The sequence below is a fragment of the Ziziphus jujuba genome, chromosome 2, assembly GCF_031755915.1.
Source record: "Ziziphus jujuba cultivar Dongzao chromosome 2, ASM3175591v1".
NCBI lineage: Eukaryota > Viridiplantae > Streptophyta > Magnoliopsida > Rosales > Rhamnaceae > Ziziphus > Ziziphus jujuba.
In genome coordinates, this window is record NC_083380.1 from 18,796,297 (window position 1) to 18,823,043 (window position 26,747).

Genomic DNA, 26,747 nt, shown 5'->3' on the forward strand with positions numbered 1-26,747 from the left:
CAATGATTAGAGAATCATCAAATCAACCCCTTCTTGAGTGAAATTAATTTTTTTAAAACCTACAAAATCTCACGGTTCGCAAACCAATAACATGAAGGGATCGAAGACATATTCGATGGCCCTTGGAAACTGTGCATTCATTATATAGTCAAATGTTTCACCTCAAATTTCACTTGATTCTGACCAAATAAGCCCTTACCGCCACCACCACCACTAGATTACCCATTCTGACCCAAAATCGCTAGACGCACGGATGAGACATTTTCAGGTGAGGGGCAGTTTTTTGGGGCACCTTGTGTTTTGATGGAATTTTGGCCATTCTAGACTGACCCATGCTCCTTACCTTCTATTTCAGACCTCCTGAGTTAAAATATGGCCACCACTTGCTTTAGTTTCTCACTATTTGAGAGATCCATTAACCTAAATTTGGTCGAAATAGTGGAGGTTTTTTCTAGTCACCAGTGACATTCTTCAACCAAGGTGAGCTTACTATCTTGTTACCCATTTCACAAGCTTCGATTTGGTATGTTATTTGTAAATTTTCGACATTATTTGATAATTTTTCTATTTTTGTGTCAATAAGTATATTAGTGGGTAAAATTAGACTGTACGAGGACAATCTAAGATTAAATTGAAGTTGGGTTTGTATAATCAAATGTTAATAGGACCAAATAGAAAGTTTAATTTAATAAAATTGGCTTTCGTGTGGAAAACTTCACTTTTAGGTACCGGGTCATAAGAATTCGCATTATAATTAGATCATTTAGTGTCCAATTTTGATAATCTTAAAGTTGTTAAAATTATTTTGGAGTATTTAGTATGCATCAATGTCTTTGGTTTAATTTTTGAAAGCGTAAAATGTGTTCTTGTTATAATTTTAGGCAAATGATAGAAATTGAAGTTAATCTGACAGTGGATCAGGAGTGAATTGTATCTTGTGAGTGGTTTCTTTCTTTTCATAAATATTTTGGGCATGTTAAATCTATGTTACTTTGTTTTAAAATTTTATATTAATTTTGATAAAGTATGGTTGCATAATAATATATATTCTGTATAGGAATATATATAAAGGTTATCATTTTATATGATTTTTGATGAATTTTTAAATATTTTCAAATTTTAATATGCTCATGGTGAAATTATGGATCTTGATATTTAAAAATTTTTGGTAATTAGAGTGAGTATTGCTATACTTAGAATGAGGTTTCTATACAACTTTGCATAGTAATACTTTTAGCATAAAAAAAATACTTATAATTTGATTATTTTATTTAGCTTATTTATATATGATTTTTATATGATATATCAAATAGTTACTATCAGTTTTTAGGTGTGGGTATAAAAAAATATATGATATTTTATGGGATAAAAAAATGCTTATGATATTTTATCTATACTGTTGGATTAAATTCAAATTGCGGGGAAGTTTTACTGGACTTTCGATAGAGAATTTGGTAAGGCTTCTCTTAGTGGAACCACTTTGAGTATTCGAAAAGGACTCTAGGGGCGATCCTATCACCTCCTCATCTCTTGTAGTCCTGATCCCTTAAGAAAGAAGCAAGCCTGTCATACCGTGCTCAAAGAGATTGCTTCACTCCATACAAGGTTTTCTTCAATCTATGTATATAATTCTTGTGCTAATGATCTTCAAATCCCTAAGGCTGTCCTACATATGCTTCTTCTTTGAATATCTCATTCAGAAAGACAGTTTTTTACATCCATGTAAAAAAGTTTGAACCCACAATGATAAATTACTAACAAGAGTCTTACTAACTCCAAACGAGCAACTGGAGCAACGGTCTCATCAAAATCAACAACTTCTACTTGGGCATACCCTTGTGCTATTGACCTTACCTTGTTTCTCAATATGATCCCAAACTTATCCATCTTATTCTTGAAAATTCATTTGGTACCTATGACATTTACGTCTTTTGGTCTAGATGCTAAGTAACAAACATCATTCCTTCTAAACTGCCTACATGACATTTACCTAATTCTCATCCTACAATGCTTTGTTGAAATTCTTTGGCTTAATCAACGAAGTATAACAAAAATAGGTCATTTTCAACTTGTCTCTTAGTCTTAACTCCAGTGTTCAGATTACCGATGATGATATATGTGGAATGCATCGTCTTAGTCCAAACTTGAGGTTTTCTTGGTGATTCAACATCCTTGTTCTCAACAGATTTTTCATCCGCTATGCCCTCATTCTTAGGTTTAGGTTCAATATCTTTTTCAAAAATCTCATTGTCTCCAAACTCATGGACTACCTTAATATTTGAGTAATCTACAGCCATATTAATAGATTTTCTTATTAATATTATTTAGAGCATTCAGAATTTTTAAGATTTAGAAATAATAGTTTTGGAATTTCTTAATTTTTTCTAGAACTTTGAAAATATCTTCTATAGCTTCTTGAATTTTTCTCTTGGACCTCACGCGTTTTTCTTGGGCTTTATAAATTTTTTATGATAGTTCTCCGATTTTTCTAGGCTTTAGGGGGCAATTTGCAATTTTGGTCTAGTTAAGGGGTCATTGGTCAAAATTCCTTTTTACAATGACAACATTGCCTATTTTCCATAATTTCACATGCTGGTCAGCGAAACAAACGGGTGATAACATCATGTCCTGTGGATCAACATTTTAAAGTTCAACGGGGTAAAATGCAACAAATTTAACCTCCTAATGAAAATGACATTGTTAAAGTGAGAGTATTTTTGAGACAACCTAATTTCTAAAAAGAAAAAAATGTTGTGAGACAACTTATTTTATTTTATTTTTTTAGTGAATATCTTTTGAGACAACTCAATAATCAATAAGAAGTTATTATTGATAACTACTAGATTTTAAACTAAGGTGCTTTTTATTTTATGCATCACGATATAGAAAGGAAATACTAACTTTATCATTGGGTTTCACATACTTTTCATTTTCCTTTCTAGGTTGAATGGTTTCTAGTAGACTCTTTATTTATTTATTTATTTTATCATGATTATATATAACTTTATTTTATTTTTTATTTTGTGCTCAAGATTATATATAACTTTAGTACAGAAAATCAGTGTGAATAGTTTATCTGTGGCTGCATTTCAAACTACTCAAATTCGATGACAAGAGAAAATGAGTATAATGAAAAATTGCTGGGATTTCACTAATTAAAGCACTTATTTTTAATTTAATTTTAATAATTATTAGTATTATTATGTTGTGGCCATTTGTTTTCCTCTTTATTTTTGTATTAACAAGACGATTATGTATGGGAGCCATTTATATGCACTTTGACTTGTCCTTTTCCCGGATAATTTTAAGAATGCAATCCCCCACATCAATTTAGTGCATTTAAAAGTTATGGTGATGAAAAATAGTTTTCTTATTTTGATTTAGCACAAAAATGTAAGAAGGCAGAATTAGGATTCAGGAATTAGGTAGTAGTTGGGGTGATCCTGCTTGATTCTTGATCAATTCTCCTGAGGCTGTACTGTAGGGGTTATGTATAGGTGGATATCAAATTATTTATTATTATTAGTTTTTCACAAAAATATTTAAGGCTGCATAGAAAAAAAAAAAAAAAAAAAGGCAAACCAAAAAAACAATATCAACCTTATATTTAATTTTTAGTTCTTTCTTTCTGAAGTTTCTTTCATTCTTCAAAGAACCAGTAGACAACTTTTAAGACGGAAAACTAATTTTTTTTTTTAAGAAAAAAAATAAAACCTACAATTTATATAAATTAAGACCAATCGAATAACAATATAATATACAATTAAAAGTTCATTGCAAATTTTAAAATCCGTTTGAATTGTATTTGCATTTAATAAATCACAAAAACCAAAAACGACCGGTCGAAAACCATATGAAACAGAATCTTTGAACCCAAGAGATCTGAATTCACATGGTGTCATAGAATTACTCATTTAAACGTGATGGCGAGGAATAGTCCAACCCAACAATTGGATATTCTAAAGCGTGGATTTTTATTTATTTATTTATTTATTTTTTTTGTGATAAAGCGTGGATTAGATAAAGTCTAGTTTACGTGGCGTCTTTTTCTGAGCTGCCAGTCTTGATTTCTTTTCCTTTTAATGATTCAAAAGGCATCTAGCAAAATTAAAATTACTAAAAAGACAAAAACAAAGAAGTACAACTATGTCCTATAGCTTGGTTTCTAAATAAATAAGATAATAAAACAAATAAAATAACTAATAAACCATGTGGAAGGCCATGTTTGGGTTATGACCATTCCACCAAGCAACCTTTCAGCCTCAACATCACCAACCAATTTTTTTAATATTATTATATATATATATATTTTTTTTTTCAACTGTATTAACTCAGCCTCTTTGTCAGCAAAAGAAAAAAAACAAAAAAAAAAAAAAAAGAAAAAAAAATTGACAATCTTTTTTTGACATCGTTTTTGCTCTATAGTCAAGGTCCCAATATTTACCAGTTTTTTTTTTGTTCGTTTTTTATGGCGAAGTCTTAAAACGGAAAATTTTTGGCTCAGTTTTCCCTGTGAAGCTTCAGAGAAGAACGAGAGAAATAGAGCAGGAGAGCTGGAGAAATAGTACGCGAGCTTTGACAATTATTATTATTATTATTTTGTTTTTTTCCTTTGCAGCTAAAATGTTGACCTTCTAGAAAACTTGGTCAATACTCCAAAGTTTTTATTTTTATTTTTTTATTTTATTTTTTTTATTTTTCATACATTTAAGATTTTGGGTTTTATTTCCACAGCTGTTTAATTATTACATATTTCGTATTAGATTTTGCAGTTGACAAAAGGCAAAAAAAGCTGTTTATATTTTCCAATTGTTTTGTCCAAACTTTGTTTATTTTTTCAAAGGTTTTTTGGTTTTCTAGAAAATTTTTGTTGCTGGAAAGTAGTTGAGTATTTTGGTAGACTGGGTCTAGATGGAATTTACCCAAAAGAAGGTTCAGAGTCTGCTTCCTTCAAAAAAGTCAAAGATGGGGGTTGTAGTCTGATTTCTGGCCATTCCTTAGAAGAAAGAGGAAATAGAAATAGAAACAGAAAACAGAGGAGGAAAGACATATTGGCTTCTTTTTCGTTTCTTTTTCCTTTGCTCGTTCCCTGCTGTATAGAACATTCAAAGTCAGAAATACTTTCTAATTTTGATATATAAGCATCTTTTTGCAAAATTTTCATTTTATTTCATTTCTGTTTTTAGACTGTTTTTGGCTTTCTAAAATTAGATTTGGTTTTTTTGTGGGGGGTTGTATGGTTACCACCTGGATGACTTTCTTGAATTTGTTCTAACCAAAGTTTCTTTATTATCTTATCTGGTTTGTACAAAAAAGTTTTTTTGCAGGGCCTTAGGCTCATTGGTCGGGAATTTTTTTATTTTATTTTTATTTATTTATTTATTTATTTATTTTTTTTTGGGTTCCTCCTCTTGTAGAGGTAGAAAAGAAAAAATCTCTTCCATATTTTCTGCAGCAAGTTCGTCTGAACGATTGGGGTTATCTTTTAAGGCGAAAAGCTGCAGAAAATGGCTCGTGGAAGAAAATCAAAGAAGCATCATTTTGGTAGAATACATGCATTTTCACGTGGGAAGGCAAGAGAATCATTTAGAGAAGAGCATGGTAAGATAGGAGGACCTGGTTTCTCAAGGGTGGTGTATTGCAATGATCCTGGTGGCAATAGGGCTAGTTTTGTCGATTATGGTGATAATTATGTTAGCACTACAAAGTATAATCCAGTTACTTTCATACCTCGATCATTGTTTGAGCAATTCAGGAGGGTTGCAAATTTGTATTTTCTCGTCTGTGCAGTATTGTCTTTTACACCACTTTCCCCTTACTCACCTGTTAGTAATACTGTCCCTCTTGTGGTTGTCATTGGGGTAACAATGGCCAAAGAGCTTGTCGAAGATTGGAAGCGAAAACAACAGGTAAACTTTCCTGAATTTCATCCCTAGATTTGTTCATATGAATATATTTTTTCAGCTAATTTTTTTTTTTTTAATATTTTTGCAGATTATTTTAAAATTGCCTTTTTTTTTTTTTTTTTTTTTTGGTGTGTATTTTAAAGAATTCTTAACTGCAATTTGTTAGCTAAAAGAGGATTTTTCTTGTTAAACTATGTTTGATAATCTTGTGTCAGGATATAGAGGTAAACAACAGAAAAGTAAAAGTGCATCTTGGTGATGGAAAATTCGAAGACACTAAATGGAGGGATTTGAGAGTTGGAGATGTAGTGAAGGTGGAAAAGGATAAATTTTTCCCTGCGGATCTCCTTTTACTTTCATCAAGTTTTGAGGAAGCAATTTGCTATGTTGAGACCACCAATTTGGATGGAGAGACTAATTTGAAATTGAAACAAGCGCTTGAAGTAACTTCAAGTTTACATGAAGACTCGAGCTTCCGAAACTTCAAAGCATCAATCAAATGTGAAGACCCAAATGCAAATTTGTATACCTTTGTAGGTAGTCTGGAGCTTGAAGGGCAACAATACCCTCTTTCACCTCAGCAGCTTCTACTTAGGGACTCAAAGCTACGAAACACCGATTTTATTTATGGGGCCGTAATCTTCACGGGTCATGACACAAAGGTTATTCAAAATTCTACACCTCCCCCTTCCAAGAGAAGCACGATTGAGAAACGGACGGACGGAATTATTTACTTCTTATTTTGTCTCTTAGTTGTGCTATCTACTATTACTGCAACTGTCTTTGGTATTAATACTAACGAGGACCTAAATGACGGGAAGATGAAAAGATGGTACCTTAGACCAGATGATTCCACAGTATACTATGATCCAGAAAGGGCACCAGTTGCAGCAATTTTGCAGTTTTTGACAGCCCTTATGTTGTATGGCAACTTCATTCCCATTTCCTTGTACGTTTCAATAGAAATTGTCAAAGTTCTTCAGAGTGTTTTCATCAACCAAGATATACATATGTACTATGAAGAAACTGACAAGCCAGCTCATGCCCGTACCTCAAATTTGAATGAAGAACTTGGCCAGGTTGACACTATCCTCTCTGATAAAACAGGAACATTAACTTGCAACTCAATGGAATTTATCAAGTGTTCAATTGCCGGGACAAAGTATGGGCGTGGAGTTACAGAAGTCGAGAGAGCTATGGCTAGGAGAAAAGGTTCACTGTTACCTTATGAGGAGACAGAAGCCGGAGATGATGAAGAGAACAGAGAAGCAAAACCGTCAATTAAAGGCTTTAATTTTAAGGATGAGAGGATCATGAAGGGTAATTGGGTTAATGAGCCTCGTGCAGATGTAATCCAGAAATTTTTGCAGTTGTTGGCCATCTGCCAAACGGCACTACCTGAAGTTGATGAAGAAACAGGAAGAACATCATATGAAGCTGAATCACCTGATGAGGCAGCTTTTGTAGTTGCAGCAAGAGAACTTGGGTTTGAATTTTATGAAAGGACTCATTCAAGTATCTCTGTGCGTGAGTTAGATCTCTTCTCTGGCAGAAACATTGAGAGGTGAGCCTCTGGTAGCTAAATATCTTTAGTGTTTAAATATAGTTGGATTGTTCCACATACTCTGTTATTACATATTCAGGTTTATCAATTCAATTTTAGCAGCTAAGAAGTATATTCTAGAAATCTCAAGTATTAAATCTTTTATCACCATGTATACTTAAAGGGCATGTTATTTCATTTCCTCAGATCATATCAACTGTTGAATGTATTGGAGTTTAGCAGTGCAAGAAAGCGTATGTCTGTGATAGTAAGAAACGAGGAGGGAAAGATATTGCTGCTGAGTAAAGGAGCTGACAGGTGTGTAAAATTAATCATTAGTATCTACATAGATGTACTTAAAGTTGGATTTTGATCAGATGATAGAACTGTTAATTTGCTTTCCACACAGTGTCATGTTTGAAAGACTTTCAAAATATGGTAGTGAATTCGTAAATCAGACTAAGGAGCATATAAATGAGTATGCTGATGCTGGTTTGAGGACATTAGTTGCTGCATACCGTGAACTCGATGAAAGAGAATATGATGAATTTAATAAGAAATTCACTGAGGCCAAGAACTTGGTGAGTGCAGATCAGGAAGAAATGATTGAGAAGGTGACAGAGGTGATTGAGAGGGAATTGATACTTCTTGGTGCTACTGCAGTTGAAGATAAGCTTCAAAATGGGGTAAGTATTAATGATTTAAGACATCAAAGGGTTAAGGACATGGATTATATTAGTCTAAGTGAAGTTCTTTTGTTTTTACTTCCTAGCAGTTCATACCACATAGTACTTGTTCTGTGGTGTTTTTATTACGAACTTGATTCTTCAGTTAGCAAAAGCATCATTGGATAGTTGAAATTGTCTGATTTTGTAAAATCCTACATCAATAATTATTTCCAGGAAAAGTTATTTTCTTCTTGGTTGACTGCTTTAGAGTTTCGTGTTAGATTTCACACTAATACTATGTCTGTGCTAAAAACAGGTTCCAGAATGCATTGACAAGCTTGCCCAGGCTGGAATTAAAATATGGGTTTTGACTGGAGATAAAATGGAGACAGCAATCAATATAGGGTAGGATTAATGTAATATAATGAATAATGAACTGCTTAAACTACTAGAATTTCTCACCATATTTGTATTCTTTTCCAGCTTCGCATGTAGTTTGCTTAGAGAAGGAATGAAGCAAATAGTAATTACTTCCGAGACTGCAGAAGCTAAAGCATTGGAGAAAATGGAGGATAAATCTGCTGCTGCCTCGGTAAGTCGATATTTCATATGCTGTTATGTTTATTTTTTTTTTGCTGGGTTATAAGAACTCTTTACAAAAAGGGGTTGCATAATTACGAATGCTTAAAGAATGCAAACAATAGTTGGTTGTTAATTTAATAACTCTTTTCTGATTCTTTAGGCACTTAAGAAAAGTGTCCTCCGTCAGATAACTGAAGCAAAGGAGTTGCTTACCGCAACAGGTGAAAACTCTGAGGCATTAGCTTTAATCATTGATGGGAAGTCACTCACTTATGCTTTAGAGGAAGATGTTAAGAACCTGTTTTTAGAGGTTGCCATTGGTTGTGCATCCGTTATATGCTGCCGTTCATCACCAAAACAGAAAGCACTTGTAAGCTTATGATCTTTTGATTTGTTATTATAATTTATGCTTTTTTGATCTTCAGGGTGGATGGTTGATGTGTATCTTAATGACTTCGATCTATTTCTGTTTATCAGAAAAAGCATCTGGCTATTCTCTTCTACTGTTCAATTAAGAATTATGTCTAACTATGTGTTCCTTTAAACAACATAGGTTACAAGGCTTGTTAAAATCAGAACTGGTAAAACAACTCTAGGAATTGGAGATGGGGCAAATGATGTCGGAATGCTTCAAGAAGCTGATATTGGAATTGGAATTAGTGGTGTCGAAGGAATGCAGGTAATCAAAGCAGATTGCTTAAAAACCCTCGAAGGTTCTCTTTCGTATGGTGTGTTATTGCCATCTAGCAATTTATTTCCCTTTATGAAATCTCTGTTCTCCTTTATAACGACAACTTTCCAATATTTCAGGCAGTCATGTCAAGTGACATTGCAATTGCGCAATTCCGTTATTTGGAGCGCTTACTACTTGTCCATGGGCATTGGTGTTACAGAAGGATATCATCAATGGTAAGATTTAACTTTAGAGAAGTGAAATTACAATCTTTTTGATGGCATCTTATAGTTATCATGTTTGGCTGTTACCTAGTTGGCATCATTTTGCCACTAAATATTGTGTTAATATTTTGGGTTTTAGACATTAGAATGAACTTCTAACCTGTTTAGAAAAATACAGATATAAACTTTTCTGTACAGAAAATTTAGGGTATGAAAGTGAATTCGTAGTCCTATTTATGAAATCTGATGGATGATTGAAAGTGATGTAAAAATACCTTGTTTTACTTCTTGCCGTTACTAATCACATTACTTAAATAATGCAAAAGATTGACATAAAATTTCCTATTCTTCAGATATGCTATTTCTTTTACAAGAACATTGCTTTTGCCTTCACAATCTTCTTCTTCGAGATATATACCTCCTTCTCGGGCCAAACTTTGTATAATGACTGGTATTTATCACTATACAATGTGTTTTTCACATCACTTCCTGTGATAGCCTTGGGAGTCTTTGACCAGGATGTATCAGCCAGATTATGTCTCAAGGTATATAATATGTTTATATCATTCATTTTTTAAGATATTTAGATCTAACTTTTCCTTTAAACCTAGAGAGTACGTTGTTGAAACTTTGCTTGGACAATATAGCTAAACAAGCTCTTTGTTTCTGTGTAACAGTTTCCATTATTATACCAAGAAGGTGTACAAAATGTCTTATTTAGTTGGGTTAGAATACTTGGATGGGCATTTAATGGCGCAATAACAGCTGTCATGGTCTTCTTCTTCTGCACTCGGGCTATGGATTTTCAAGCATTTCGTGAAGGTGGAGAACTTGCTAGCATGGAAATTTTTGGAGCTACCATGTACTCATGTGTAGTGTGGGTTGTAAACTGTCAGATGGCACTTTCCATAAGCTACTTCACATTTATACAACATATCTTCATCTGGGGTAGCATTGCATTCTGGTATGTATTCCAGTTGATATATGGAGCCATAAGCCCCTCCTATTCAACTACTGCATATCAGGTCTTCATTGAAGCTTGTGCACAGGCTCCATTTTATTGGATTTGCACACTGTTTGTCGTAATTGCCTCCCTGATACCATATTTTGCTTATGCATCCATCCAACCGCGGTTTTTCCCCATGTATCATCAGATGATACATTGGATAAGATCAGATGGACAAACAGAAGACCCCGAGTTCTGTAATGTTGTGAGACAGAGATCAATACGACCGACAACAGTTGGATACACTGCACGCATTGAAGCGCATTCCAGACGATTTGAAAAGAATCCTTTGGAGAATTCATGATGATTATGCTTTCACAAAGATACTTGCCCGAACATAGATGTACATTAGCTCCAAAGCGAATTGTTTTCTCTTTGTGCATATTCACTGCAGAGTTAATTATCCTGGTTGACAACAAAGGGAGTCCCAAAAGGTGAAGGCTCCGAGGCACAAGTTTACGCTTATGTCCTGAGTTTCTGTATGGAAGATTCACTCTCTAGAAGCTCGAGAGCTATACTTTTGATGCTTTGGACACCTCATAGACCATGCTCCAAATAAACTGGTCTGACCTTTCGATAACTGGTTAAGATGAATGTTTCATAGAAACCATATGAAGTTCAATTCCAACTTTCTTGTAACATATGTCAGAAAAATGCTAGGGAAATTGTTCTTTCTAGCTCTTCCTTTCTTTACATTTTTGATAAAACAGAGAAGTAAATTATCATTAGATTTTGCAGCTAGGAATTGTATGTAACTTTCTGCATCTTATTATTATTTTTAAAATTTTTAAAATTTATTTTTATGTTTTTTGAGTTTCTGGAGCCTTTTGGTGGAATTTTAGGGAGGGCAAGGGAACGGGGTAGGGCTGGGGCGGCCTTCTCCATTCCCTGCTCTGTTGCATTTTATATACTCCATTCATGCTCCATTTTCCCATTTATGATGAGGCTACGCAGGGTGGGTATTCCTTCGGTGTGGGGTGGGGATTTTCATTCCCCATCCATTTGCACCATTAATATGTATTTTGTTTTCTAAAAGTTTCTAAAGTTGCATCAATATCGTTCTCATTCATCTCCATTAACTCCCAATCGCAATCCATAGTTTAAAAAAACAAAGCAACATATGTTTCAATTTGATCTATAATAGAATACAAATCTCACAGCAACATAAAATTTTATGTACGTTAATCTCACAAATTAGATGCAAAAACATAACCTAATATTCGCAAACTAAAAATATAGGGGGAAGTCATCCTTGTGGTCGTCGGCAGAATTAGTGAGAGATGAGATAGAGAAGCAGATCATTGTATCAACAATGACATTGAAAATAGGTGGAATCCTCGTTTGTATAACCCATTGATTTGGGAAGAAAAGAAAATCGATGCCGATGAAAGAATCACCATTTTCATGGGGAGTTGTGGTTACACTATGAAGCCATTCGCTATTGATTTGTTGCTGTCTGAGTTTGAGCGAAAAGGAGAGAAGAGAAAAAAGTGAGATCGGTGGGTGGGCTAAGACCAGGGAAAAAATTAAGTATCTAATTTTAATGTTAACACGACAAAATGGATTAGTTTTAATGGTAAAATATTTCTATTTGTGTCTATAAAATTTAAATAATTTATATTTAAATAATTTATTAATTTTTTTTAATATTAATTAATATTAATATTATAATTATATTGAATTATAATTAAATATATATATATATATATATATATGTATGGGGGTGGGGATACCTTTTACCATCCCCGACCTAGGGCATAAAATCTAACCCCATCCCCGACCTGAAGGGGTCAGGCTCCACAGGGACATGAACCTGTGGAGCAAATTGCCATCCTTAGGAGATTGTTCTCCTCTGCTTTAAAACACCTATATTTATCCATCTTGTTAACTATGTTTTTTAGACTGATGCAAAAGTGATGTAGAATGAAGTAAAAAAAAAAAAAAAAAAAACTTATTAATTGCAAGAGAGTTAAAGAAGATTCCCAAAATTATCGTCATTTTCAGATCAAGTACTTCTTAGATATGGGTTGGTTTTTAAATATTAAAAGAGACAAAATTGAAAGTCCACAAAATAACAACTATTCTGTTCGAATCCCTGACTGATAAGGACATACAACCTGTTATCTTTGGCATATAAAGTAAGACGAAATAAATTGAAAGGAAACATGTTGAAAACCGAGTTGCAACAACAAACAGTTTTGTTTAACTAGAAAGAAACTAGGAAATTAAATCCTAACAGAGCTAGGAAAATCTCATATCTTAATACTACTACTTAATTTTTCTTGATTAAACCCAACTTGCTACATAAGCGTTCAAATTGCTCACATTATAGTGATAGATTTTAATAAATATAATATGGGATAATCACTTATAAACCCAATAGATAAATTTAATTATGGGTTAATTTAATACATATCTCCTAACATTTAACTTGAATACAAATTAGTTCATTTAATTTCAAAAATATTATCTCCTATTATGTTCTGAAAAGTTATCAGATTAAATTGTAATTAATAGAAACTTCTGGGGATCCATATATAATATCATTCCATAACATGCACTCATAGGGTTTAGAACATACCATTCAACATGATTGCTCCATACTTCTTGTTATGAATTTCTAAGTGTTTTGAGACCTACAAAACAATAAATAGTCAATATGAAGGAGGCGACCATGGAGGCATCTCTCTTAGCCTCTTCTCTTTCTCCTAGGTCAAACAATGATAATATTGTGACAACTCAATTCAATGGCCGCATATCTTTTTTAATATGCATAAAATAATAATAATGAATAATATATATTTGTAAAATAAAGATAGATTTTGCAAACCTGTTAGGGTTTACAAATGAAGAAATAGGATTTCTTTTGCTTAATAGGCTAACCAAAGAATAAAGAAAAAGTGATCCTAAAAGGCTTCATTATAATGTTTGTTAAATAAAGTGTCCAATCCTATCGTTAAAACATCAAAGCTCAATAAGTGAGTAACCTGATTATGTCAAGTCCACGTAATTATTCTAACATTCATTGACATAGACGACATAACTAAAATATAAAAAAATACTCACCATAGCATCTCTCAGATTAAAACGTAACCATTTCAGCTAAGCATATAACGTACCAATAAGGTACAATGATATGCATAACCTAGGCGTCAGAGATTCAATTAGTGAATCTCAAACAATAACAATCACCTAATGCTATTTGCTACTAATTAAAGAACGTCTATGATGATAGAAGCAACCTTAACCTAATGCTAAAATTGCAGATTAACACAAAATAAAATAAAATAAAAAAATATAGATCAAACATGAACAACATTCGGCTCTGATACCTAATGATACAAACCTAGGTTAATTCGTGCTTAAACCCATATTATATTAGTCCGGATTTTAATTAAGTTCAAGTTTTTATGGAAAAACCTTGACTCCTAACCAATCTGTGATTAGAAACCTTGTTATAATGAAGATGCCATAATAGGTTATGGATGTCCTATTGATAAGTCAAAACTAAAACACATACTTTCTAATGGTGTTTTAGGTGTTCAAAGAGAGTAAAGAGAATTCTATCTCACAAAATAAATTCTCAATATTATTGTAGGTGTGTTCTTCCTTAAAAATAAGCCCTTAAATAGGCTAGAGTCACAAAATAATAAACCCTAAAAAGTTAGGACAAAACCGGCCAAAAAGACTAGGAAACCTAATGTGGCCGAATTTTCTCTCTCCTTTCCTAATCTAATTTTGATTAATTAATTTTTTTATTTTGAATTATGAATTAATTAATTTACATTGAAAATAACAAAATAATAACTTTTATAAGTTGATTTGTCCAGCAAATAAATAAATAGAAACAAAATATAAGACTAATTTCCTAAAACAAAAAGTCAAAATCAAATTAGGAAATTAGTTGACTAATTTCCAGCTTGTCAAGGCTCCAAATCTATTCCAATGTGCCATGTAGGATGCCAAATAGTATTAATGATGATTCCCACTTATTGCCTCTTGATTGGAATAAATCAAACTTGCTTGAACAAGAAAAAAAGTCAAAGCCAGCGGCTAAACAACACATTTTCGGCCAAATTGAGATGTGTCCATACAAGCTGGTTTTGGGTGCTTTTGATTCTAACTTGTCACAATTCTGTGGCCTCTTGGTGATATCCATTAAATCTAAGAAGTATTGGATCCATTTGTGGCTGCTCGGAGTCCATATTTCAGCTATCTGGATCCGTAATGGCTTCCACTGTTTGGATGCTCAAAATAGGCTTTGTATCTTCGGATATTGACAAGCCCTTTTGAGAATTAGTTACTCTTTATATAAATGGAGCCAGGTTGTCCTTAAATCTCTTGGCTTGAACCCTAGTGATCGGTTCGGTCTTTATCCGTATCAGGTCAGCACTCCAGCGGGTTGTCGGTTATGGGGGCATGGGTGGATTCTCATCAAATGGTGTATCTCCTCTTCTCACATGTAAATCTTCCATGTTAGTATGAATAACACAAAAATAAAATAGAACTTTACCAAAATCACTCCCTTACGTGTTTCACTCAAACAAGATCTCAACATTTGTGTTTGCACACTAGTTTATGCTTTTGACCCTCTTTTAAGCTCACACACTCTTGTATTTTTCCACTCAAAGAATTAACTCAAAGTTCTAATTAAAACATACTTAAATAGCAACTAGATCACAAGTTTATCTTAATTTAAACTTATCAACAAAATAGCAAGCTAAAATAAGCAAATACCAAGTGGAATGAAAATACCTATTCTCGACCTAACTAACCAAAACAAGGTAAATCAACAAGCAAATTTTTGGAATGAAATAAAATCTGTACAGAATATGAATGAATCAATAATTCAAGGATAAAATATAGAGAAAGAAATTCAAACATGAACAAGAATCAAATTGAACAAAAATAGAGGATAGTTGTTGGTTGTTGTTCTTTGTAATTCAAGTTTTTCTATCAAATCCTTTAACTAATTTTAATTCAAATGGTTTTAGCACCCAAAATTCAAATATCTAGCATTAAAATTGAATTTTCAGCAACTCCAAATATTGAATAAATAAGCACAATTCAGCAGTTCCAACACATTTCCAGTAGGCAAATTCAAACTCCAAATTCAAAAAAAACCGGCCTTCTAATTTTTTTTTTTTAATCTTCGGCTTTTCTTCTCCTTTTCTTTTTTCTTTTTTACTCACTAAATATACAGTCAATTTTAGTATCAAGAATTAACAACAAAATTGCAATTCCAACACCAAATAACTACCAAACCCGAGACCACATAATGCAAAGTTTGCAAAATTAGTCAATTTTGTATTTGTTGCCGCAAATACACTTTTTTTTTTGAATATATGAATTCAAATATTTAAGATCAAAAACAGCAAATAAAAATAAAAAATAAACTAAATTACTAAGAATAAAGATGAAAAACAATCAACAAACTAGAAAACAAAAATTACGGTAAAACTAGGAAACCTAATTTGACTAGGAATATATATATATTTTTTTTGGTAATGCAGAACATATATGAGATGGATGAAACCTTAAACTAATGCTAAAATTGCAGCTTAACATAAAATAAAATAAAGCAAATAAGATAGATCAAACTTGAACAAAATCCTGGCTTTGATACCAAATAATACAAACATAGGTTGACTCGCACCTAAACTAATATTATATTAGTCCGGATTTCAATTAATTTCAAGTTCTTATGGAAATCACAATCCCTAACCAACTTGGGATTATAAATCTTGGTATAATGAAGACACCACAATAGATGATGGATTTTCTGTTGATAAGTCAAAACTAAATCACTCACTCTCTAATGATGTTTTAGGTGTTCAAAGAGAACAAAGAGAAATTCAATCTCACAAATTATTTTCTGAATGTTATTAAAGGTGTGTTCAAAATAAGCCTTTAAATAGGTTAGAGTCTTAAAACAATAAATCCTAAAAACTAAGACAAAAACCAGCCAAATAGATTAGGAAACAAGCTTGGCCGATTCTTTCACTACTTGCCTAAGCTAAATTGTATTAATTAATTCCTTTATTTTGAAATAGGAATTAATTAATTTACAAGAAAAATAATAAAATTATAACTTTCCTAGTTGATTTTTCTAGCAAATAAATAAATAGAAACCAAATAAAAGACTAATTTTCTAAAACAAAAAGTCAAAATCAAATTAGGAAACTAATTGACTGTCTTTTTAACTACACTATCTTTGATCATTCTTTAACCAATTTAAGCTCCAAATCAGCTTCCATGTGCCTTTTAGGATGCCAAATATGATTATTATTGATTCCCACACATTTCCCTTGATTGGAATAAGTCAAACTTGCTTGATAATTAAATGGAAGCAAAGTTAGTGGCAAACTTGCATTTTCGGCCAAAAATTGAGGCTTTGCGCACAAGCTGGTTTTAAGTGCCTTAGCTGCTGTCTTGTCATGATTCCATTGTCCCTTAATGATATTTATTGAATCCTTGAAGTGTTGGAACCATTTCTTGTGGTCCGGAGTCCATGTTTGCACGAAAACAACTATTCGGGTCCGTAACGGCTCAGATGCTTAAAACAGACTTTGTATCTTCAGGTATTGACAAGCCATTTTGAGAATTAATTACTTTCTATATAAAGGTAGCTAGGTTTTTCTTAAATCTCTTGGCTTGAGCTCTAGTGTTTGGCCCAGTCTTCATCCATATTGGGTCAGCACCCCAGCGGGTTGTCGGTTGAGTGGGTTCGGGCGAAATCTCATCACTTACCCCTTTGGATAGGAGTTGAAGCCGTGGGTGCCACACTAGTTCTTTCTTTGAGCTTTTTGGCCTCCCTCCTTTGTTGTATTTGAAGTAGGTCTCTAAATACCTCCTTGGGAGTTAATGGTTCTAGCTTGACCTTTTTACCTTTAAATCTAAAAGCAATAGCATTTTCTTGACCATAATGTATAGTATATTTATCAAATTGCTATGGTCTACCCAATAAAATATGTCCGGCATGCTTGGGTACAACATCACACAAAACAAAATCCACATATTTATTAATGCTGAATTTTACTTTCGCTTGTTTGTTTACTTTTATTTTACCGCTATCATTAAGCCATTGTAATCTTGATGGTTTAGGATGTATAATGGTTGTTAATCCTAATTTCTCAACCACAATATTACTAATTACATTAGCACAATTTCCACCATCAATTATCATGCTACAAATATTATCTTGGATTTCACATCGGGTATGGAAGATGTTTTCTCTTTGAACTTGATCTTCATCCTTGTATATAGTCAACACTCTCCTTGACACCAGGCTTAATTCAGAATTTGAAGCCTTTAGGGTTTCAACTTCATCTTCATTTTCTTCCTCTTCATGCTTGGACTCAATTTCTGCCCCATCACTATCGAATTCCAACTCGCCATTGTCCTTTAATACCATGATTTTTCGGTTTGTGCATTGGTTGGCAATATGTCCTCGGCCCTGGCACTTAAAGCAAACAATATCCCTAGCTCTTGAAGGTTTAAGATCAGATTTACCTTTAGATTTTTGTGCTTGAGTAGGTTCCACCGTATTATCTCTCCTTGGCCTGTTGGTGCTCTCCTCACCTTGCTTCGGTTTAAGCTTTGAATCATAGATGGGATTGCTTCTCCAAGCACTTGGATTTGACCTTTTGTTGCTTGATACTCCCCCAACCCATGAGCTTGTATCCTTCCTCTTGAATTGATTCTTAAGTTTGATAGCCACGTGCAACATCTCTTCCAATTCCACATATTGTTATAATTCCAAATGATTTTTTATCTCTCGATTCAACCCACCTAGAAACCATGCCATGGTTGCTTCTCTTTCTTCATTCATGCTCAATCTCATCATGAGCATCTCCATCTCCTTGTAATAATCCTCCACGAACCCACTACCTTGTGATAATGATTGGAGTCTTTGATGCAGCAACCTATGGTAATAACTTAGTACAAACCTCTTTGTCATGACTCCTTTCATTTGTTGCCAAGTAGTAATAGGTTCATCTCCAGCTCTTCTTCGGGTACTTTGCTCATTTATTCACCATTGGAGTGCATAATGTCCAAATTCCGTAGCTGCCACTTTTACCTTTTTAGTCTCCAAATAGTTATGACAATCGAATATCATCTCCATCTGCTCCTCCCACTCTAGGTGATATGAACCTAGGTCCACTCGCACCTAAATCCATATTATATTAGCTTAGATCTCAATTAAGCTCAAGTTCTTATGGAAAAACCTTAACACCTAACTAACCTGTGATTAAAAACCTTGGTATAATGAAGACGCTACAATAGGTGATGGATATCCTATTGTCAAAACTAAAACACTTGTTCTCTAATAGTGTTTTAGGTGTTCAAAAAGAACAAAGAGAATTCTATCTTACAATTAATTTATTAATAATATTGAAGGTGTGTTCTTCCTAAAAAATAAGTCCTTAAATAGGCCAGAGTCGTAAAACAATAAATCCTAAAGAGCTAAGACAAAAAAGGATTAGGAAATCAAGCTTGGCCAAATTTCACCTTACTTTCCTAAATTAATTTGTAAATTAATTCTTTTATTTTAAATTAGGAATTAATTAATTTAAAATGAAAATAATAATATAATAACTTTCCTAAGTTGATTTTTCTAGCAAATAAATAAGTAGAGACCAAATAAAAGACTAATTTCCTAAAACAAAAAGTCAAAATCAAATTAGGAAACTAGTTGACTAGTTTGACCACTAAGCTAACTTTGTCCAATCATTGACTACCTTAAGCTCTAAATCAGCTCCCATATGCCATTTAAGATGTCAAATAGGATTAGTATTGGTTCCCACACATTTTCCTTGATTGGAATAAGCCAAACTTGCCTGATCATCAAATGGAATCAAAGCCAGCAGCAAACTTGACATTTTCGGCCAAAAATTGATGCCATGCACACAAGCTGGTTTTAAGTGTCTTAGCTGCTGCCTTGTCATGATTGCATGGCCTCTCAATGATATTCACTGAATCCATGAAGTGTTGGATCCATTTTGTGCTACGCGGAGTCTATATGTGCATGAAAATAGCAACCCAAATTTGTAACGGCTTCCACCACTTGGATGCCTAAAACATGCTTTGTATCTTCGGGTATTGACAATACCTTTTGAGAATTAAATACTTCCTGTATAAAGGAAGCTATATTATCCTTAAATTTCTTGGCTTGAGCTCTAGTGATTGGCCCAATCTTCATCCATATTGGGTCAGCACTTCAGCGGGTTGTCGGTTGAGCTACTGCTCGTGGAATCTCATCATTCCCCTCCTCTTGAAAAGGATTTGCCCTCAAATCAAAGTAATCACCTGCAGAAAAAGGAGATAAGTCAGCAATATTAAATGTAGCACTAAAATTATACTCGCCTGGTAAATTAAGTTTGTAAGCATTTTCATTAATCCGCTCTAAAACTTGAAAATGTCCATCTCCTCGCAGCATAAGCTTGGACTTTCTTTTTTTGGGAAACCTCACCTTTCTCAAGTGCAACCAAACTCAATCTCTAGGTTCAAAGATAACTTGTTTTCAGTCTTGGTTAGCATTCCTTACATATTGCTCGATCATCCTCTCAATATTTGTCTTTGTCTTTTCATGAATCTGCTTCACAAAATCAGCTTTTTGCTTTCCATCTATATAAGAACATTCATTTAATGGTAAATATGTTAAATCTAACGGATTCCAAGGATTAAAACCATAAACAATTTCAAATGGTTTATATTTAATAGCTGAATGCAAAGATCTATTATAAGCAAATTCAAGATGTGGCAAACATTCTTTCCATGTTTTTAAGTTTCTACTAATTAAAGCCCGTAACAATGCAAACAAAGTCTTATTTAAAACTTCGGTTTGTCCATCAATTTGTAAATGACAAGTAGTTGAAAATAAAATTTTATTTCCTAACTTAGCCCACGAAGTTTTCCAAAAATAACTTAAAAACTTAGTATCCCTATCCGAAACAATTGTTCTAGGCATACCATGCAACCTAACAATTTCCTTAAAGAATAATTAGCAACATTAGGTGCATCATCAGTTTTATTACATATAATAAAATGTACCACATTAGAAAATCTATCCACAACAACAAAAATTGAATCCGTACTTGTCCTTGACCTAGGTAAACCAAGAATATAATCCATAGACAAATCCGCCCAAGGAAAAGAAGGAATCGACAATGGGAGGTACAAACCCTGCGACTTCAACTTGAACATGGATTTTTGGCATTTCGAGAATCTTTCACATATTCTTTCCATATCTCTCCTTATGTTAGGCCAATAAAAATGTTCTTGCAGTGAGGATAAAGTTTTTAAAACATAAAAATGACTCATTAAACCACTCCCATGAGCTTCCCACACTAGTAACTCCCTAATGCTACAATTAGGCACATAAAGTTTATTTTTCCTAAACAATACCCCTCAAAGATGTAAAATTTATTAAAACCAAGTTTTGTACAGGTACTATATATTTCTGCAAAGTCACTATCATGCTCATAAAGTTCTTTCAATTGTTCAAATATAAGTAATCTAGTATCTAAGGTAGAAAACAATATATACCTTCCGGAAAATGCATCAACGACCACATTTTCCTTGCATTTTTTGTAGCGGATGACATAAGAAAATGTTTCAATGAACTCAATCCACTTGGCATGTCTTCGGTTAAGCTTTCCTTGACCTTTGATGTGCTTCAAACATTCAGGATCCGTATGAATCATAAACTCCTTCGGCATTAGGTAATGCTGCAACATTTCCAAAGCTCACACTAAAGCATACATCTCTGTGTCATATGTCGGGTAGTTTAGTGCAGCTCCATTCAATTTCTCACTAAAGTAGGCTATGTGATACGAACCTAGGACAATCTATGCCTAAATCCTTATTATATTAGCCTGGATCTAATTATGTTCAAGTTCTAATGATCACCTTGACCCCTAACCAACTTGTGATTAGAAACCTTGGTATATAATGAAGATTCCACAATAGGTGATGGAAGGCCTATTGATAAGTAAAACTAAAACAATCATTCACTAATGGTGTTTTAGGTGTTGAAAATAACAAAGAGAATTCAATCTCACAAATAATTTTTTGTATAAATCAAGCTTGATTTCTCATTGAAAATAAGCCTTTAAATAGGCTTTGAATGAACAATATAAAACCTTAAAAGGATTAGGAAATTTTGGCTAACATAGAATCCAATTAGAAAATTGCCTAATTTCACACTCTTTCCTAATCTAATTTGGATTAATTAATTCCTTATTTTAAATTAGAAATTAATTAATTTACAATGAAAATAATAAAATAACAATTTTCCTAAACTTATTTTTCAGCAAATAAATAAATAAAAAACCAAATGTAAAGGTAATTTCCTAAGACAAAATGTAGAAATCAAATTAAGAAACTAGAATACTAGCTTTTTGACTAAGTTGCCTTTGACCAATCTTTGACCAATTTGAGCTCCAAATCAGCTTCTATATGCTTTGTAGGATGCCAAATAAGATTGTTATGGAGTCCCACATGTTTCCCTTGCTTAGAGGAAAGAGAACGAGCCAACTTAGCAAAATACAGTAAAGCCAGTGGAAAATACAACAAAACCCGGCCAATTTCTCTCTCATGTGAACACCACTTAAATGACCAGATTAGCTTCGGCCTTGGCCATTTCCCATGACTTCTTAGTGATATCAAGTGAATTCAAGAAGATTTGACCCCATTTCCTGCTGCTCGGAATCCATAAATGCACAAAAATCGCTACCCGGTTCGGTATCGACTTCCACCACTTGTATGCTCAAAACAGGCCTTGTATCTTCGGATATGGACAAGCCCTCTTGAGAATGAGTTACTTCTTGGATAAAGGTAGTAAGGTTGTCCTTCATTCGTATCGGGTCAGTAACCTAGCGGGTTGTCGGTTGTGCAGGCATGGGCGGATTTGCATCACTATGGATCTTCCTTCTTGCATTAGAACAGCTCTAATACTACAATCAAAGCATCACACTCAATTTCAAAAGTCTTAGAAAAATTTAGTGAAACTAATAAAAGTGCATTGGTTAATTTTTCTTTTAACAAATTAAAAGATTTTTCTTGTACTTCCTCCCATTTAAAGCTAACATTCTTCTTTACAACTTCAGTCAAAGGTGCTACAATGGTGCTAAAATGCTTGACAAATCTTCGGTTAAAACCAGCCAAACAATGAAAGCTCCTCACTTTGGTAATGGAGGTAGGTTTTAGCCACTTTTGGATTGCCTTCACCTTGGATTGATCACCTTTAATTCCTGCAGCACTTACAACAAATCCTAGGAAGACCAACTCATCTTTACAAAAATCACCATTTATTATGTTAGCAAACAACCTTTCATTTCTAAGAATTTTTAAAACTTGCCTAAGATATCCAACATGCTCATCTAGATGCCTACTATATACAAGAATTTACCAATAAATGGATGCATGACATGATTCATTAATCTCATAAAAGTACAAGGCGCATTAGTTAAACCAAAAGGCATTACTAACCACTCATACAATCCATACTTAGTTTCCATTCATCACCCTCTTTCATTCTAAGTTGATGATACCCACTCCTAAGATCAATTTTAGTGAACATGCATGCACCATGTAATTCATCTAACATGTCATCTAACCTAGGAATTGGATGCCTATATTTAATAGTAATATTATTTACAGCCCTACAATCTACCTACATGCACCATGAACCATCTTTTTTAGGAACCAACAAAATAGGAACAGCACATGGACTCTCATACTCTCACGAATATACCCTTTATCAAGCAATTCACTTACCTGCCTTTGTAGCTCCTTTGTCTCCTTGGGATTACTTTTATATGCAGGCCTATTTGGAATTGCAGCTCCCAGGACAAAATCAATTTGAAGTTCAATCCCTCATATAGGAGGTAAACCTTTAGGAATTTCCTCCGGAAAGATATCATCAAATTCCTGCAAAAGAGAAGAAATAGAACTTGGCAATTCAAGTTCTTCGGGATTAGCTTGATCATTCAAATAATTATCTTTATAAATCATGACCAGCAATGGTTTCTTACTCAAGAGGGATTTATTAACATCCTCAAAACTAAGATAAAATTTTTATTTTTCCTTTTTTTCTTTCTTTTTCTTTCTCTCTCTCGGCCACCTCACTTTTTCCCACATTCTCGGCTTTTTCTAACTTTCTCACACTTTTAGGTTTCTCTTTCTCTTTCTCCTCTAATTTGAGTTTAGGACATTTACTTGGTTGTTCTTGCATGGTCTTGTTCCCTTGAATAGTTGGTGAAGCCATGGGTGTCATACTAGCCTTTTCTTTAAGCTTTTTAGCCTTTCTCCTTTGTTGCATTTGAAGTTGATCTCTAAATACTTTCTTTGGAGTTAATGATTCCAGCTTAATCTTTTTCCCTTTAAATTTAAATACAATGGAATTCTCTATCCCATAATGTATGGAATCCTTATCAAATTCCCATGGCCTACCTAACAAAATATGACCCGCATGCATAGGAACAACATCACATAATACAACATCTACATATTTATCAATGTTAAATTTTACTTTGGTTTGTTTATTTACTTTCATCTCACCACTATTATTAAGCCATTTTAATCTATATGGTTTTGGATGTTTAATGGTTTCTAACCATAATTTCAACTACCAAATGCAACTCTCACTATCAACTCTCATACTACGAATGTTACCTTGAATTTCACATTGAGTGTAGAAGATGTTCTCTCTTTGAATTTGGTCCTCATCTTTGTACACGGTTAGAACCCTCATTGTCACCAAACTCAATTCAGTCCTAGATGCTTTAAGTCTATCAGATTCATCATGCCCTTCATCTCCAACTTCTTCATCATCAAATTCGGCTTCTCCTTCACTTTCTTCACTTTTGGATTCTCGTTTGCCATTACCTTTCAACATCATAATTCTCCTATTTGGGCATTGGCTAGCGATGTGTTCTCATCCCTGGCACTTAAAAAACACAATATCATGAGTTCTAGAACATTTAGGATCATATTTACCTTCACTCTTTGGTGCTTGGACAGATTTAGTTCTAGCCTCCCTTTTTGGCCGATTGGTGCTTTCATCACCTAGTTTCGGTTTTGGCATGTTGGCATATGTGGGTTGCTTCTCCAAGCACTTGGATTTGACCTCCTACTGTTTGATACTCCTCCAAGCCTTGTATTTGGGCCCTTCCTCTTGAATTGATTCTCAAGTTTGATAGCCACATGAACATCTCTCAAGTTTGATAGCCACATGAACATCTCTTCCAATTCAACATATTGTTGTGACTCCAATTGATTAGCTATCTCACGATTCAACACTCCTAGAAACCATACCATATTTACTTCTCTTTCCTCATTCATGCTCAATCTTATCATGAGCATTTCCATCTCCTTCTAATAATCCTCCACGGACCTACTACCTTGTGATAATGATTGGGAGTCTTTGATGTAGCAACCTACAATAAGAAGTCGGTACAAATCAGTTCTTCATGGCTCCTTTCATTTGTCGCCAAGTAGTAATCAATTCATCACCTACTCTCCTTCGAGTATTTTGCTCATTTATCTACCATTGGAGTGCATAATGTGCAAATTTCATTGTTGCCACTTTTACCTTGTTAGTCTTCAAATAGTTGTGACAGTCGAAGATCATCTCTATACGCTCCTCCCATTCCAAATATGGCTTCGGATCACTTTTGCCCATGAAAGGTGGTATGTTGACCTTAATATTTCGAAGATCATCATCCTCATCCCTTGCTGGTCTCCCATGGTTTTGCCTTCCATGGTAGGCAAAAATTTCATCAAAATCCTCCTCCAAATTATCTCCATAATTTCCTCCTTCAAAATCCTCCCTATGGCGTCCGTGACCTCCTCGACCTCGACCTCGAATTCTACCGCCATGGAATTTTTGTCTCAAATTCAACCCACCTTGTGAAGTTGCTAACCTATCCATCCTTTGATTTATATGGTCAAAATGAGCATTCAGCTGCTGTAATTGTTTCATAACCGCCATCATGTCTGTGCGCTCACCTCCATTCCCCGAAGCTTAGGAATCACCCTTGAATCCTAAGGATTCCACTTCATTAATTCTTAATGGTGGATCTCTTTTTCTCACCCTTAAATCTACCATGCTATTATGAATAACACAAAAATAAAATAGAACCTCACCAAAATCACTCTCTTACGTGTTTCACTCAAATAAGGTTTCAACAATTGTGTTTGTACATTAGTTTCAGCTTTTAACCCTCTTTTAAGCTCACACACCCTTGCCTTTTTCAACTCAAAGAATTAACTCAAAGTTCTAATTAAAACACCCATAAAATATCAATTAGATTACAAGTATATTTTAATTAAACTTATCAACAAAACAATAGCAAAAAGCAAGCAATATCGAGTGAATTTTTAAACACCTAATTCTTGGCTTTTCTAAACAAAAATAAGGCAATTTGACAAAGGAAATTTCGGAATCATCAAGAACTGAACCAAATGGTAAGAAATTAAGAATTCAAGAATAAACTTTAGAGAAAGAAATTCAAACACAAATAGGAATCAAATTGAACAAAAATATAAGAGAGTTGTTGGTTGTTGTTCTTTGTAATTCAAGTTTTTGTATTAAATCCTTTAACTAATTTTAATCCAAATAATTTTAGCACCCAAAATTCAAATATTCAACAGAAAAAAATTGAATTTCCAGAAACTCCAAATATTGAATAAATAAGCAACAACTCAGCAGTTCCAACAAATTTTCAGCAAGCAAATTGAAACTCCAAATTCAACAAAAACCAGCCTTCGATTTTTTTTAAAAAAAATTTTATCTTTGGCTTTTCTTCTCCTTTTTTTTTTTTTTTACTCACTGAATATACACTCAATTGCAGTAGCAAGAATTAACAAAAAAATTGCAATTCCAACACCAAATAACTACCAAACCCGAGACCATACAATGCAAATTTTGCAAAATTAGTGAATTTTGTATTTGTTGCCGCAAACACACTTCACTTCTTTTCTTTTCTTTTATTTTTTTATTTTTGAATATAGAATGCAAATATTTAAGATCAAAAAGAGCAAAGAAAATGAATAATAAGCTAAATTACTAAGAACAAAGGTGAAAAACTACCAACAAACTAGGAAACAAAAATTACGGTAAAACTACGAAACGTAATTTG

At 33.5% G+C, this 26,747-nt stretch overlaps 1 protein-coding gene across 1 annotated transcript; it reads left to right on the top strand.

Annotated features, from left to right (window-relative positions):
• Window positions 1–4,397: 4,397 nt before the first annotated feature.
• On the top strand, window positions 4,398–11,405 carry LOC107419005 (putative phospholipid-transporting ATPase 9). Its single transcript, XM_016027716.4, has 12 exons — window positions 4,398–4,564; window positions 5,418–5,909; window positions 6,122–7,470; window positions 7,657–7,767; window positions 7,859–8,135; window positions 8,434–8,522; window positions 8,601–8,709; window positions 8,860–9,069; window positions 9,253–9,378; window positions 9,510–9,608; window positions 9,950–10,141; window positions 10,274–11,405. The coding sequence occupies exons 2-12, from the start codon at window positions 5,508–5,510 to the stop codon at window positions 10,904–10,906; spliced, it is 3,597 nt and encodes a 1,198-aa protein (XP_015883202.3). The 5' UTR covers window positions 4,398–4,564; window positions 5,418–5,507; the 3' UTR covers window positions 10,907–11,405.
• Window positions 11,406–26,747: the final 15,342 nt, after the last annotated feature.